We start from the raw sequence: 16,829 nt of genomic DNA, 5'->3' as shown, positions 1-16,829 counted from the left end.
CAGCCACTTGGTCATTGCCACTAAATGTGATCATAACAAGTGGTTGAGTGTAACAAATGTAACAAGGTAACACAATTCTTATTGGACACTCTAAAGTGTATATGACATGTCTATCATCAAAGTTATCAATCATGTAATCAATCATGTAATCAAACTGACAACACATATCAATGCCAAATGTGGCATCTGCACCTAAATATCTCTCTGTGTTCAGTGTTTTTCAACACCCCAGTCCAAGATGAGAAGAGCAATGGACACAGAAATAAGTGTGATTATGAATGAAAGGAGCCTCACAGTGGAGAACAGGAGGAAAACAAGAAGAGAGAATGTTAAAAAAAAAGAAAAAAACATGCTCTCCTTATCATCAGTCTTGGCTCTCAAGGTCTCCCATGGCTTCAGCCGACACAGTCCTGACCACCCTCATTCTCGCGCTGCATCTAGAGACCACCACAGCTCCAGTCCTTTGAAAGAAACTTTCTGATAAAGACTCAACAGTTCAAGCATCTTCTACCATCTCCTGGGATCTCCCTATACGGCACAACCAGAGCTCACAACCTGTAGTAGTTCTTCTGCTCTATGATTACCCGTCTGGATGTCAACAGTGGCTGCATGGCTTGATCCGCAGGGGATCCACAAAGACCATCTTCTGTGTCTGTGCGCCGAGCTCGGAAACAGATAACCCTCTACAGAGAGACGAGGCTCAACCGCAGGGGACTCTCCACCAAACATCACGATGAAGAGTGCGGTGCTGGTGGTGATGCTGGGGCTGTCTTTGACGGGGCTCAGAGGGGCTGCCAACAGCACGCTGGCACAACCTCATCACTGCCTGGCCAATGGAACAGTGCGCTCCTTCTTCTGTTTGGACAAGGAGGTTGAAAAGGTGCCTACCAATATTCCCCAAAACACAACCTACATGTAAGTACACATGAAAACACACACACAAACATACAGCATATTGTGCATACATCTCATGCTATAAATGAATACAATTGTTTTCACTTGCACTATCCATGGTAAGGGAAGCTCCTAAATTAATTACAGTACTAAATATTGTTGCATGCTAAAATTATTGTTATAAATATCATGAGATTGGTTCAAGAAGGATTTGATGATAAGCTAGAGGACCTACCAATAAGACCATACATGGAGTGTAGTACAGGAAACTGATAATTCAAATTCCCCCACACTAGTGAACAACATTCCCTACCATTTCCTGTCACATAAATATTTTCATAATGGGATGTGTCTGCACTGTTTTGCCTGGTTTGTTATGATGGGCATCAGATGTTGAAAACATTTTAAAAATGTTGCCTTAGTTGACACTGATACATACTTTATGTAATCTCATCAAGGTTATGGGAGCTGATGGAAACATGGTTTTTGCCTTGAGTTAAGTTTGGGGCAAGCACGGGTCATCTCTTTTAATCAGTGGCTTCAATCAGTCAGCTCACCTCCAAACCTATTGAAAGGGCATGCCTCTCTGATCTGAGACCAACTTATTTTTTAAGCAAAGATTCAAGAGCACAGCTCGGTTCTACGTAAATCTTGTTTTTGCTGTTTAAGTGACTTGTTACTTAACAATCATTGGATTTGCTTTCTTCATTTGGTAGATGTAGTCATGACATGAATGCTGTGTTGCTACATTCTCTGGCCATGTGCTGGATATGTGTGTGTGAGAGTGTGTGTGTGTGTGGCCAGGTCTTAGGCTACTGAATTCACCAGGAACACGGAGTCCTGCCCTGATATCAGTTGATACATAGTGAGAGCTGCAGCTGGGTCTCTTCAGGGCTCAAACGCAAGCAAGAGATGACACACGAGTCCATTCAAGTGTCCTTTCTCATGGGCTCAGGTCACTGCAGAGGGAGCAGTTTTCACATTCTTCCTGTACTGCATACCAGAGAACACAAAGTCTTTATTATCTTTACACTGTATCACGTTTTGAAATCACAATGCGTTCATAGGGACAAAAAAAATCAAGAACCGAGAATGGGAAAGAGGAGGAAATGGCTGCTGTGTAACGCCTAAACTAGCCCTATGTGCGAAGGCTTAACTCAAGGCCTACTCCAGGCAAACTTACAGTATAGTACAGAGCAAGCTGTTAGTGTGCGTTTGTGTTGCATTATGGCACATTGACCTTTAAGCACCTGCAGGGCCAGATTTTAGTTTAGCTCACTGAATTTCAGCCTTATTGCAAGTTCATAAAGACAACATAAAGGCAATTGTCATCATAACCGCTGAATTATTTGTGATATAAAAATAAAATAAAAAATAATACTTAAAACCATGATTAAAACACAGGCTAAAATATTGTAGATTGTAGAAATCTACAATCCGTTGCCATTAAAGAGTCTGCACATGTATGAGCTTTTCCATAGCTCACTTCTGCATCTTGGAATGGACAGTTGGTTCAATTTGTTTTTTGTTGTTTGATCTGTGATCTCTAAGGCAGGGGTGGGCAACTAATTTCCCCAAGGGGCCACATGACAAACTGGGACTGTTGAGGAGGGCCGGACTCAAAATACCGAACTCAAGTCTGAACTCAATTCTGTTCAATTCTATTCTGTTCTTGTATAACATTAAGTAAATCATATGGTTTTGTTTACTAGTCGTAAGAACAGATGAAAATGTGAGGGAGACAAAGGGAAAACAGCAATATTTAATCTATGTCCAGTATTTAATCCTCATTCTCGAAAATTATTTTTTGACATTGACATTTTTTTCAGTTTTCAAAGACTGATATAAAAAAGTACTATACAATATCTATATAATTAGGCTAGGTCATGAAAATGTGAAGGAGTCAGTACAACCGATAGGCCTGTGCCACCATTTCATCAACACTCAGCAATATTTCATCATTAAATCATTACCATCATTAAATTAACTCCATGCAGAATTAGACTACGAAAATGTGGAGCAGACAATAGTAGGCTGTCATTAGTTAATCAACATGCACAAAGAAAACTATTTTAAAAATGTAGGCTATGTTTTTGCTTTAACTTTATGCGTGATTGGTGAACTCACTCTGTGTGTTGAGCCGGCTGCTTCACCTGTGGGTAGTAGCATCATACTAGTTCGCTAACATAAGCTTTGCAAATAAACTCAGACATATTTTGGTTACAATTACGGGGTTATCCGATTGTAAACTGTCTATCTGCCAGTAACGTTTTGAAATGAACACTTCGTATCGCCAACGAGCAGCAGTAGGAGTTCGTTCTAACAACCTTTGCGGTGGTGAGCGCAAGAGACACAAAACTTTGAAAGGTTTACGCCGACGTAAAGGCAACTGCATTGTGTCGACGCAGAAGCATAAATTCTATTCACCAGCACATCAGTGAGGGTGTTTACGTCGTATGCATCCACGCACAAATGTATGGGCGTACAAATAGCAGTCGCTTTCAAAATAAAAACAACGATATTGATTTGCATGCATTATCTATAGGCTCTTGACTATTGTTCTTTCACGGACTTTACACAGTATCAAAGTATCAAAGTAACATACTTATTCACTTTCCCTTACTTAAAATAGGGGCATCATTTAAGTTGTGGATTACAGCTATGCCATGCAGTGAGAGAAATAGTTAATGTTGTTCTCCTTATATAAACATAATGTCTTATTTCTTAACAGAGTATTCAAGCTAACCCACATCAGCATCATACCAAAAAGAGCCTTCTTTGGTTTACAACACCTAAAAACCATGTGAGTAATGCAAAACCAGATTATAATGATGAAATGGGTCTTTAATCTGCAAAGTATGTTTGCTTGGGAGGGGAAGGAGGAATTTGGAGAAGGATGGTTATGAACTCGAACAACAGTCCTGTAACCTTAGTGGTATTTAGTCTTGATTGAATATGTTTTGTCTTAATATAGAACATGATGTGTGGAAGAGATCCAAAACATAATAGATATGAATCACAGAAATCACATGGAGGAGAGTCTCTCCGTCTCTCATACACACACACACATAAATGTGTATGTAAATATTAAAAGGCCTCGTGATGATATTAAAATGTGTGAAGTGTTTTTTATAATGCTAAAAGGTCGTAGTGGTTCCATCATTTGTGTTTCCCAATTTAGGTCATACAATGAATGAGAGAAAGCCGACCAAGGCAGCTTTCTGAAAAAAAAGCTTTAAAAAAAAAGAAAAAACTTTACACTCGAGCATTTAGATTTTTAAGGACAGGAAACACCTCTATTACTCTCATTTAAATGATGGAGTTGTTGCTACACATTTCTCCCGTGTAGCTTATTATTTGTGAGCATAAGTAACACTTGCATTCCTATCCTCTAGAATGATCTCCGAGAATGGAAATCTGCAGAAGATCCATAATCTCTCCTTTGCCAATCTGCCCAGCCTGTCAGAGATGTGAGTTGAGTGAATTCACCACAATGCCACTGGCAGCTATACATGTTCTCTAAGGCAAGGCTAACAGACATACAGGTCTGGCACACACATGTAAAACTTCACTAACTGTTGGGCACGCTACTCAGGTATTCCATAGCAACAAAATGTGTGTTTTTGTGTTGTTTTTTTTGTGTTGACTAAAGTTGAGAGGTAATTTTGGGTGGATTAGGTTCATTTAAAGACGTACCTGCTCTTTGTCTACAGAACAATAACTAAATCAAAAAATCTTGCCATCATTTACAAGAATGCCTTCTTGAACCTGCCTAAACTGAAACATTTGTAAGTACCCATACTACTACTAGCTTTTTTATTTTTAAAAAATAATTACAAATAATTTTGGATCAGCTGGACAATGGCGCCACCCAGAGGATATACTGTACTGTATGTGTACACTGGGTGAAAAATACCAGCTAATGATGCGTTCACAAACATTCGAATGGGTAAATCTCTGTCTGTGTGATTGTGTATGTGTGTGTCGTTATGGCCAACACCCTCAGGACAATATCAAACACTGGACTGAAAACACTGCCTGTTTTCTCCAGGATCAACTCATTTGCGGAGGACTTTTTGCTGTATGTTGCCCTTCCGTTCTTTCCACTCTACAGTTTAGTGTCAAACACAAAGACTCCATACCATCCTATAGACCCTTTAAACAATAAAAACAAAAACAATGCTTGAATGTTCTATTTGGTTCCCAATCTATTTCCTCTGCATTAAGATAACATATGGAATGTTAAAACGGAAGCCTTGTGTGGCCAACTCTGATGCTGATAATGGAACTCTCTTGAAGGGGTCTATACAAAATACACATATTATATATATAATAAAGTCTGTTTCTTTTTGTTCCCCAGGGATCTCCAGGAAAACATGCATCTGCAGGTCATCCCTAGCGATGCGTTCCTGGGACTGAGCATGGACACCATCTCAGAGCTGTGAGTAGCAGCTGGTCCCGAGGCCCACAAGGACACACTGAGAGTGTAGTGATGACATGAGTCATGACAAGAAATACATCATGGAGATAGTAAAATGCTAGCGATCATGCCCAATTTCAAGCCCGTACATTTTTGTCACATTCAGCAAACATCTCCTCACGATTCACTAGCTGCCCATCCTATGAGTACACTGTAAAAAGAAAAACTCTCGGTAGGCAGCAGGCTCTGAAACTGGAAACAAACAAATTATGCATGATGTTGTGTTTGTTTATGTTTATATTTACATTTCAAAGCAGACACTTTTGTACAACAAACAAATATACAACACAATGTACAACAAACAAAAAGGACCACCAGACAGGTACCCCCCCCCCCCCCCCCCTCCCAGAGAAACTTCACACACTGTTTTATTTTTGTTTGGGGGATAGGCTGCCTCAACATGAACTTGACACTATTATCAGTCACACACACTGGAAACCACAGAAAGCAAGTTAACATGCACATAACAACACTAAAACATGACTTTTATCTCAACCAAAAACAGTCCCATGAGCCTTTGTGCTAACTAGCTCAAATCAGCATGTCTCCCCCCCTCTGGTCGCTACAATTTTTTAATCCTCAATTCTCTCCCTGTGTGTGTGTGTGTGTGTGTGTGAACTCTGCATAATAGGAGGCTGACTAAAAATGGTATCACCAAGGTGGAGAGCTTTGCTTTCAATGGCACCAAAATGCGAACATTGTAAGTGGAGAAACACTAGTAGTATTTCACTCCACACACCTTTCCAGACTTTTTGTCTATCTTTTTTCACATTATTCTCTACCCCCCATTAAACCACTGCAATTACCTGCATTAGATATGAACAAAAACTGGTAAATAATACAATGTCATGTGTATTAGATGCATTATGTATAAACCACAGGACAGTGTTTTATGCAAATAAAAAAAAGTGTATTAACACCTACGTATACTGTATATGCACCTACCTATTAACGAATGAAGAAAATCAATGAATGAAGACAATAAATGTACAGCCTGTCTCCATGTATTAACCTATAGCTGAAGAAACTTGGCAAAATCATTGTACAAGCCTTGGTTAACTTATTAAAAAAAGTGGAAATTATGCTAAAACATTGTTGACTTCAACAAATTAATGCCAATAGTTTTAAACTGAAATAATTCTAATACATAATTCTCACAGGCAAACTCTTATTTGCTGTGTTTCATTACAATAATGCGGATTTCTCTGAAAGTCTTACAGTTTTGCTCCTCAAACATTTCAGTAATGCATGTTATGGAACTTCAGCTTTCTGACAATATTCCATTTACTCTCTCTCTCTCACACACACACACACACTTTCAATCTGTCTAGGTCTCTCATGGGAAACCAAGAGCTCATCCTCATCCACAGAGACGCCTTCTTAGGAGCTGAGGGTCCTATCTCTCTGTAAGCACTATTCTATCTCAACTCTGGTACAAGATGATCTCTTTCTGTCCAATTATTGTAGACAAGTTTCAGGTTGTCCTCATTTAGGGCTGCAGGGTCTCTGTTAGGCCATTTTTGAATTCATATTTATGCTGCCCTGTGATTTATATCCTTCTCAGTGTTTGTCAAGACTATAAATAAATGGTTATTATTCTGTCCCTTGAAGAGAAAAAATGGTTCTTGTTGGGAATGAGGACTGCATTTTGGAAATTACTTGGCAACCAAAACCAGAATGATTGACACAGAGCTCCAGCCATGCATAGCACTGTCTTGTTACCATATCAAACTGAAGCACTAAATTAGAATACTGGGAAAACTAGAGGTGTTTTTTTTTTGTAGAAAACTACAGAAAGCTCAGATAGATCCAAACATGATCCACAACAACCGAATGGAAGATTTTAAGCATTCTGGCTCTTCGTCTCTGTACATCTAAAATCTGAATGATATGGAAATCAAGTTAACCGTGGTGGATTTTGAAAGCATTTGTACTTCCTTGCTTTAGAACAGAAAAAAGTAGGCATAATTCTCACATTCAGTATGTGCTCCACAGAGACATTTCATACACAGATGTCCACGCTCTGCCAGAGACCATGTTAAGGACCATCAAGAGTCTGGTGGCCACCTCTGTGTACTCCCTGAGAATGCTGCCTAGGCTGGACCTCTTTGCAGACCTCATAGAAGCCAACCTCACATATCCAAGCCACTGCTGTGCCTTCGCCAACTTCAGGAAGAATAGGTCAGTTGCTTTACTCCATTCTCAGAGCAGAACCGTGCTGCCCCCAAGGCTTTCTTTGGCTCCACAGGGCCAGATGGTTGTGTTTTTATAATTACACCAATGTCACAACAGATTAAACCTTTTACACATTTTTAAAGATGTTGTAGGTCAAGGCAAACCCTTTGAATGTGCATCTTTTTTTGCGCCTATATTAGGTCAGAGAGACACGTTATCTGTGACAACCCCAACCTCCCTGCAGAGGAGCCGATCCTCTACCGTGATTACTGCGAGATGAAGACGGAAATCCTCTGCTATCCCAAACCAGACGCCTTCAACCCCTGTGAGGACATCATGGGTCACACCTACCTGCGTGTGCTCATCTGGATCATCTGTGTGCTGGCCATCGTGGGCAACGCCGTGGTGCTGCTGGTCCTTCTGACCAGCCGCTACAAGCTGACCGTGCCACGCTTCCTTATGTGCCACCTGGCCTTTGCGGACCTGTGCATGGGTATCTACCTAATGATCATCGCATCGGTGGACATCTACACTCGAGCACAGTACTACAACTTTGGCATCGACTGGCAGATGGGCGCGGGTTGCCGTGCAGCTGGCTTCTTCACGGTGTTTGCAAGCGAGCTGTCCGTCTACACTTTGACAGTCATCACCCTGGAGCGGTGGCACACCATAACGTACGCCATGCAGTTGGAGCGCAAGCTGCGTCTGCGCCACGCGGCCGCTCTGATGGCGGGCGGCTGGGTGTTCGCCTGGCTGGCGGCGCTGTTCCCGGCGGTGGGCGTCGCCAGCAGCTACATGAAGGTGAGCATCTGCCTTCCCATGGACGTGACGACGGCGGCGGCGCAGAGCTACGTGGCGTTGCTTCTGCTGCTGAACGTGGCCGCCTTCTTGGGAGTGTGCGCCTGCTACTTGCGCATCTACACCACCGTGCGCCACCCCCAGGCCCTGGCCCCGCTCACCAGTGCCTCAGACACGCGGCTGGCCAAGCGAATGGCTGTGCTTATTTTCACTGACTTCCTGTGCATGGCGCCCATATCCTTCTTTGCTATCTCAGCGGCCTTCAAGTGGCCACTGATCAACGTGTCACAAGCCAAGGTGTTGCTGGTGCTCTTCTATCCCATCAACTCGTGCGCGAACCCCTTCCTCTACGCCTTTTTTACGAAAACGTTTAAACGGGACTTCTTTGTGCTGGCCAGTCGCTTTGGCTGCTTTAAAATGCAGGCGCAGATTTACCGCACAGAATCCTCCTCAGTTCAGAATGGTGTCTGGGTGCCCTCTCCGAAGACCAGTGACAGCACTATCTATTCACTGGTCCACATGACTCATAAACACTGACCGGGAAGTGGTCTTGCTGTGCTCCACCCTATCACATTACATGTGTCAATAATGTTAAAGGTTTTGGACTTTTGGATTAAGGGGCTTTCAAAAACAATTCACCGGACCAGACAGACCAGTCCATTTCTCTCAGAACTTTGACTTAAGCTTAACTTTAATTCATTTTTGCTATGAAGACAATTAGTTTAAGACCATTTTTTAAAAGGACAGACCCAGTCTGGACTGGGCAAACTAAGAACACTTTTATTTTATTATTCCTAAAAGGAACTGAGGCCACATTTACACATAGCCGGGTATTTAGAGAAACAAATATTTCCCCCCCTCCGTTTTCAATAATAACATCGTGCACACAACATTGTTTTCAAAAAACTTGTCATTTACATCAACCCGCATAAATACGATGTTGAGCTCCATAATAACTATGCCAAACCCATGGGTGGAAATGGTAGGGAAAGGCATAAAGCCATGCTGGCCAATCAAAATCCTCAGAATTGTTGGTAGGCAATAGACCTCTGAAGTTCGCCTACAAAAAAGATCCAAAACGGCCATCTTTGCCCATATAAGGAGATCCGGTTGTTAATTGAAGCTAACTACCTATGTCCATAGACCTCTGAAGTTCGCCTACAAAAAAGCTGCCATCTTTGACATCCGGTATACTGGCGATTTTTCCTATGGGAAAATAACATGGGGATTTTGAATAATCGCACCTGTTAAAGTCTCGTGGGGATGAAAAAGTCTGAAATGCAGACGTTTTCCTGAACACACTTTTGTCCTCTGCCTTCGAGTGGATACTGTGATCTCCGGTAAGTGAAGGCGGCACACTTAGATGTTTGCTACTCCAGAGCTAACTTTCAATGCAACTTGCCATAGGTAGTTAGCTTCAATTAACAACCGGATCTCCTTATATGGGCAAAGATGGCCGTTTTGGATCTTTTTTGTAGGCGAACTTCAGAGGTCTATGCACCTGCGTCTTGGAAGGGAAAGCTGCAGTAAAAATGCTGACCTCTGTGCGATCCTTCGCCTCTGCTCCTCCATGCAGAACTAGAGCAGTTGTTGCAAATTCAAACAGGCCAGAGGCGTTTGCACAAAAGTAAAAATTAGTAGCACCTTAACAGCATCCATGATAATCCTGATCAGCAGCCAAAGAAACTGTAAACATCAGGTGCTCACATGACGTTAAGGATTTTCTGGCGCATAATGTGACGTTTAAGAAGCTAAAACGCCGTTTATCCCTGTTGACACGGCAGCACATAACCGGTGTTATCAGAAATCTCCACTTTGGCCGGAGGTTTTAGAAATAATCGTTTTCTGTGATAAAAACGGGGTTTTGGTGTAAACGAGAGGCCAAACCGCAGGGAAAAATCTGCGTTTTCCCTTCGTGTAAACGGGGTCTGAGACACCTGACTAAAACCCTGTTTTGTAATTTTACTGAATGATGAGGAAAAAACAAAACCTGGCTTTGCTGATAGCCCATGTTTTGTGTTGTATACTGTATTTTTTGTTTGTAAAGTGCACCTTTAATTAGCTGAATGATTTGTATATTAGAACCTAACTGCCTACAACACTACCAAGGGTGCCATCATATCTGAACTTTTGAAAATGTGCTTTTACTGATGCGCGTGTCAATGTAATGAAATGCATACACACCAATATGTAAAAATATATTAATCAGCAGATTAAAGAAATGCTTATTATTTACATCACCACTGTTTGTCTACAATATGACAGCATTAACAGTAGGACTATACAACATTAAGAGTGGTACAGTATTAGGCCTACTGTACATTCTGGGTAACACACTAGTCGTATTTATTAGGAAGAAAACCCAATTTCAGCACCTCTGTCATGGGATCCTCATCGTGGATAAGCTTAAAGGAGAAATCCAGCGAGTTTTCACATAGGCTAGATCTCCGTTTCTCGAAGTCACCGAGTAGACTACGGAGTTCAAGTTGCTACAGCCAGCAGCTAAAAGAGCCAGGCAGCTACAGCTCTACACTATGGGGGCATGTTCGTGGTCTCCCATGTACATTGAGCTATATTTTGACAGTCTAAAATGCACTGCACTCCCCTGCACTCAGCGGGGGGCTGAGTGCAGGGGAGTGCAGTGCATTTTAGACTGTCAAAATATAGCTCAATGTACATGGGAGACCACGATCACACCTAAGTGGGACTCTGCACTGGTCAATAACACTAAGAATTTAAACTACAAAACAATAAACTATTTCAAGGCATAACATCAATCAATACTCCACCATGACATAGAACCCAAGACACCAATACAAAACCTTAGTTTAGATGTCACACCAACCACCACCAAGTGCATTGCCCAATCTCACATTTTTCGCCATACCCCCCCAAACCTCCACTTCCTGATCCACCAGTAATCCAGGGCCCTTTGAAAGCACTTTAAGGAGAGACCAGGAGAAAAAGGAACAGGAGGGACAGCAAACATGAGACAGAACAATTATTCAACACTGCCACACGAGAAAAATACTTTATTGCTGATACAACCTTTAAAGGGATATTCCACCATTTGGGGAATTACACTCATTTTCCACCTCCCCTCGAGTTAAACAATTGATTTTTACTTTTCTCCAGTTCATCCAGCCATTCTTTGAGTCTGGCGATACCACTTTTAGCTCCAGCCTAGCATAGATCATTGATTCGGATTAGGCCATTAGCATCTTGCCTGCTAGCATCATGCTTAAAAGTAACTAACATTTCCGGTAATTTTCCCATTTAAAACTTGACTCTTCTCAAGTTAGAAAGTGTAATTAAGAAAGTGTAAAAATGAAACGTGGCGGTTTTCTAGGCTGATTTGACATCAAGGAACATTGCGAACGATATGATGATGATATGATATGATATCACGCAGCACCTGAAAATAGTCCCCATAGGCCAGGGGTCTCAAACTCAAATGAGCTGGGGGCCAATTCTGCCAACGTCATCTGATTGGAGGGCCGGCTATTTCTGAAAATGCAATGTTCTTTTTTTCAAATACCACACAAAACTGCAAACAGCAAGTGCAAGTGTTTTTATCTAGTTTTAGACAGCTGTGCTAGCAACCTTAGCTTATAAATAAAATAATGATAAAATAAATATTAATACAAATTATAAAACAAATGAAAAAAACAGGTATGTGTGTGTTTCACACCAAATAAAAATATTTTCCTCTCATAACTTTTTTAAACCTGGCAAACTGCGTCAGGGTTAAGAAAGCAACACCATTGGATTTTTATATCAAAATGTCAAAAGGCCATGGCTTGAAAGTGGTCAGAGATAAAGTCCTACTGTAAATGTAAAAATGTTTGAGTAAAACAAAAAGTTTATGAAGGGGGTAAATTTACCCATCTAATTTGCCACTGGATGGCAAGCACCTCAAATTATGCACCTTTCAATAAATACTGGATGAACATATTTGAGCAGGTTTACTTTACTTTTTTCATATTACCCACATAACAAATTAACAGGAAAACACCTAAGATGTATATGGTTTCTAAACCACAGGGCCTACCATAAAGTATTCTGGTTAAATCAGTTCCTATCGCGGGTAATCTGAGTACCCAGAAGTTCGCATCATATTGCAGGTGACTTTGTAGTTTAGAGCCCTATTTCTACTAGCCCTGCTGTCTGTACCACGTCCATTACGGACACTATCATCACGATTACCACTGCAACCTCCAAGCTATGTTGGGCAGAGGGTCGAAATAAGCATGGTATGCTTAGTGGACACCGTCGTATACACGCAGATGCACCTCCATTCAATAGACGATCGATCATAATCTCCAAAAGGATATTCTCCTTACGAGGCTGAAGTTAGCACCACTTTCATTTCCGCGGGGGAAGACCACTTTCAGATCGCGGGGGAGTTAAGTTTCCGTTCCACCTTAAATAATGCAATTTTCTACCTCGTCCACAAGGGGCCAGTGTTGACCGCAAATCCGCGATAACACAGGCATGTGCCTGTTGCAGATGAACAGGCATTGTTCACAGACGTTCAAAAGCCTGTATATCTTTATGTTTTGAAACACCTATTTAGCAGTTCGGAACTAGGGCCATCATCTAGGTACTGTAGATTCGCAACGAGATGAGCTGCAACTAGATATGGTAACGTTAAATTCTTTGCGATTGCTTGCAACTGCTGGCAACAACGTGCACCATTTAATTCACACCGCTAATACTCCTGCGACGGTTTCGTCTAGATGCGGATCTTTGCTGTGAATTGGGTGTTACTGTATGTTTTTGATGTGCCACGGCTACCATAGTTCTATTAGGTTACAATATAATCCCTAACCACTAAATGGGAGAAGTTCTTACACATGGGACCTTTAAAAGTTTAAGCTACGTACCTGGGGCTCATTTCTAGAAAAGTTAGCAACAACGTTGCTCAACCACCATGGTACGACGCAACTTGCGACCAAACAACGACATTGTTACACCTGTTTCCAGAAAGCATCGTACCTGTGTCGCAATTCGCTACCTCCGGCGTTTGAACACCGTAGTTCCAACAACGTTGTTGATGATGCAGCGGAATATCATTGGTGGAAACAGTGGCAACGTGTAATACCCCACCCCTAGAAATTCTCTGCCAAACCGAGTGATTAATGCTGGCATTGTCATTGCCATCAGCAAAAGCCTAAACCTATTGCAAGCATATAAAACAGTTGACTTAAGCCGACCAATATGTGTCATTATTTGTGTTAAATATCTATGTTGGAAAAAATATAGCTTACACGAATTTAAGGGTATTGCAAGTTTTGTTGACTATCTTGGGGCTTAACGGCAGCGCGTCGGCGCTCTACGCACTCGACCGGAGTTCGCATCCTGTCTCTCCTTTTCACTTTCACTTCGTAAGAGTACAGTAGGCCTACGAGACACAACAATAGGTTTTGACCATAAATATTTATGCATATACTCTACATCGAGAGACCAATAGGTACATGACATCAGTCAAAAACAATTTAATCCACGTGTCTAGTTCACCTGCAGGTAGCGAGAATCAAGAGGACAATCTCACTTCATAAGAAAATCGAACCTACAATGCTTGGACAACAAGTCACCTGCTTTAGATACTACACCATTTATCATGTGCTGATTTTAAGAGTCTGTGAAGATTATAATACTAGCCTATCAAAAAGTGAAAAGCAAGGCAATACTAGCCTGGCGGGCCATCCTATATCATTGAAATGTATAATCTGGAATCGACCCATTCACCTCGCTTAATCCAAGGGGCGGGCAGAGAATTGTCTTTCAAACTGCCTAGGCATGCAATAGGCCAGCGCTACGACCAATCAGAACAAAGAGCAGGATGACGTGGCCAGAGCAAATACATCCTTCTTCGAAAGGAATGACTTAAGTGCATTGTGTTGCTCAACTTTCAAAGAAAAGCACAAGTCCAACTCCTCCAAAGTTGACGCCAACGCCGATTCAAACAACCGCTCTTCGTTCGCCATAGCCAACTTCCTTGTTGTTCACCGTCGCAGGACTGTCGTCATCCTGTTAAGCCCGCCTTAAGACTCTCTAACAAAATAGAGCGCTGTGATTGGATGACGTCCACGGCGTCAGCCAATAGAAATCCCTAGGGTTTGCTACTACAGTAGACGTACAGGCTGAGCAAATTAATTTGCCGCCGCTAGGGTGCGTCTAGATTTCTAGGCTAAGGCAATACTCAAATTAACATAAATAGCAAGAATGAGCCAAGTAAGGGAGTCAGCCTCTTAAGCTAAATTAAGCTACAGGATAGATCAATCATTGAGTCACGAGATAAACATCCACTTCGTAATTTTTGGTTAGGCGGTTGTGATTTTTGGTTAGGCGCTCCAGACACCTACTGGAACTACCAAGGAACGACACAAGTGCGACTGCCCAGGGGCAGTAGTTCAAACGACCAAACTTTGCGTCCTTGTTTGCGATTGAGAGTTCGAACTACCTTTTCTAGAAACACCAAACCCAAAAACGACGGAGCAAACTACCAAGGTTGCGACGCAAGTTAGCCAACGACGCTTTCTAGAAAACGAGCCCCTGGATAGTTCTGTGGCATACATTTTCATAGTTACCAAGCTGGGATTCATGTAAACCACACTAATGGAATGGAACTCTCACTAAAATTAGCGAGACTTATCGAAATAAGCCAGGTTTAGCCTTTAGCAAGGTTGATGGAATTACCCCTCAGGTGTGAGCAGAAAATGAAAAACTAACAAGACAGCAAGTGCAGACCAAATAAGGAAAGGGGTGGAGACAGTCACATGGCAGCAGACATGTAAACACAGAGCCCATGGGGAACAGCAAAAGCTCACAACAAAGACAGGACAATGTACAAAACAGTGGCGGCTGGTGGTTATAAAAATAACGGAGGAAGGAAGGTGCGCTTGATTGGTGTTGGTGGCAAATGTGAGGCTGTGATGTTGGTGGCATATGTGAACAATAGAGTATGTAGGCCGCCTACTCAGACACATTTAAAGCAGCAGTATGTACTAGTATTTTAACTGGTAATGTTGTGCTATAAAAGCTGTTCTGACATTCTCAGGGGTGGGCTGACCTAAGGAGCTAGGCTAGCATGCAGTAGCCAGAAAAGTTGTGGGTTCAATTCTTGGCTTCCACCATTGTGCATTTCAGCAAGGCACTTAACCCCAAATTGCTCCAGGGACAATGGACTTTGTAATATAATTGAAATATATAAGTCACTTTGGATAATAGTGTCTGCTAAATTAAGAAATGTAAATGAAAATGTATGAAATACTGTTTTCCAGATGATGGCTGTGTAGTTTCATCATGGATTACTTTATCAGTACTTAAGTGATAACACTAAATCATTTCTTGATTTCAGAAATCTCAGAAATGGATGTGACTTTTGAAGTCTAACTTTTAAGGAACAACCTTTGTAAGATGAAATGTCAATTTCCTATTTAACAAGATGTCACCACTGTAAACCAACATCCTGTAGAACAGCACAATCCACAGGAAAGACAGAAACAGGAAGACGTTTTACCCTGCCAATTAAGGTATCATTAACATCAGTGAGGCCGGACACCTGGACACTGAAATGGGCTTATTCCGGCAATTTTTCTCGAGGTCGGTAAAAAAAGGGGAAAAACCTGGCTATTCTAGCTGTTGGTTGTAGCAACTCATTAACCTGGGAACTTTCGGCAAATTTGGGATTTGCTTTGCAGGTCCATCTGGCAAACAGGGCATTGAAGCCCATTTCCAATGTCTCTAAAATACGGGCAAATACGATCGCTAATCCGGCATGGAAGTGTAGGCCTATTTCTTTGAGTAAGCAACTGCATTTAAAACCTTCGTTTACAAGATTGCTACACTTTTTACACGATTTGGTAAGAGTTTAATGTTTCAATTTAAGTATATTTTCACTGCTAGTTATGCCCCTGCTGGAAGTCGTAAGTCAATCAACCTTTTCCAGACCCACTCCCAATTCGCCTGGTTCACCTGTGGGGTATATTACGAAGCACGTTAGACATATCTAGGCTATGTGGACATATCGAGGGTTGACAAAGTCTTGACTCAGGGGTATACGTTAAGTGATACTACGATAGCAGTTATGTGATATATTTGTCAAACTAGGCTTTCAGCTCAGATATGTGCGCGTTCACGGTGTTGGGCTGACGTTGGCCAATCGTGAAACGTGGAGACGCACAAGACCGCCTCTATTTAAAAACAATTACTTCCGCATTCATGAGCGATAGCTTAATCTACACTGCGGTAATTTTTTGTGTCTAACCTATAACATCAAATAAATCAACTGTCATCAGTTGTTGTATGGTATGCGCGTCCATTGTGGGATATTTGCACGCACAGCACTACTAAAGCGCATCCGAGATCCAAAATGTTAGTAGAGGCGGAGCTCCACCTGTAAGATATATGACAGAATCCTACACGTGAGAACTTCGTTTTTAAGACAATTGATTGGTCAGTGGGCGGTAGATTACAC

At 41.8% G+C, this 16,829-nt stretch overlaps 1 protein-coding gene across 1 annotated transcript; it reads left to right on the top strand.

Annotated features, from left to right (window-relative positions):
- The first annotated feature begins 733 nt into the window (after positions 1-733).
- fshr (follicle stimulating hormone receptor) lies at positions 734-8,884 on the top strand. Its single transcript, XM_076297261.1, has 10 exons — positions 734-915; positions 3,626-3,697; positions 4,290-4,364; positions 4,608-4,682; positions 4,901-4,975; positions 5,255-5,335; positions 6,006-6,074; positions 6,706-6,780; positions 7,370-7,555; positions 7,750-8,884. The coding sequence occupies exons 1-10, from the start codon at positions 734-736 to the stop codon at positions 8,882-8,884; spliced, it is 2,025 nt and encodes a 674-aa protein (XP_076153376.1).
- The last annotated feature ends 7,945 nt before the right edge of the window (positions 8,885-16,829 follow it).

Source organism: Alosa pseudoharengus, unplaced genomic scaffold, assembly GCF_046254945.1.
Source record: "Alosa pseudoharengus isolate Yale_2024_CS ecotype anadromous, Long Island Sound unplaced genomic scaffold, YU_APseudo_1.1 YU_APseudo_1.1_scf_20, whole genome shotgun sequence".
Taxonomy (NCBI): domain Eukaryota; kingdom Metazoa; phylum Chordata; class Actinopteri; order Clupeiformes; family Clupeidae; genus Alosa; species Alosa pseudoharengus.
Note: the sequence above shows the minus strand (reverse complement) of the source record. Positions and strands in the feature narration are given on the sequence as shown.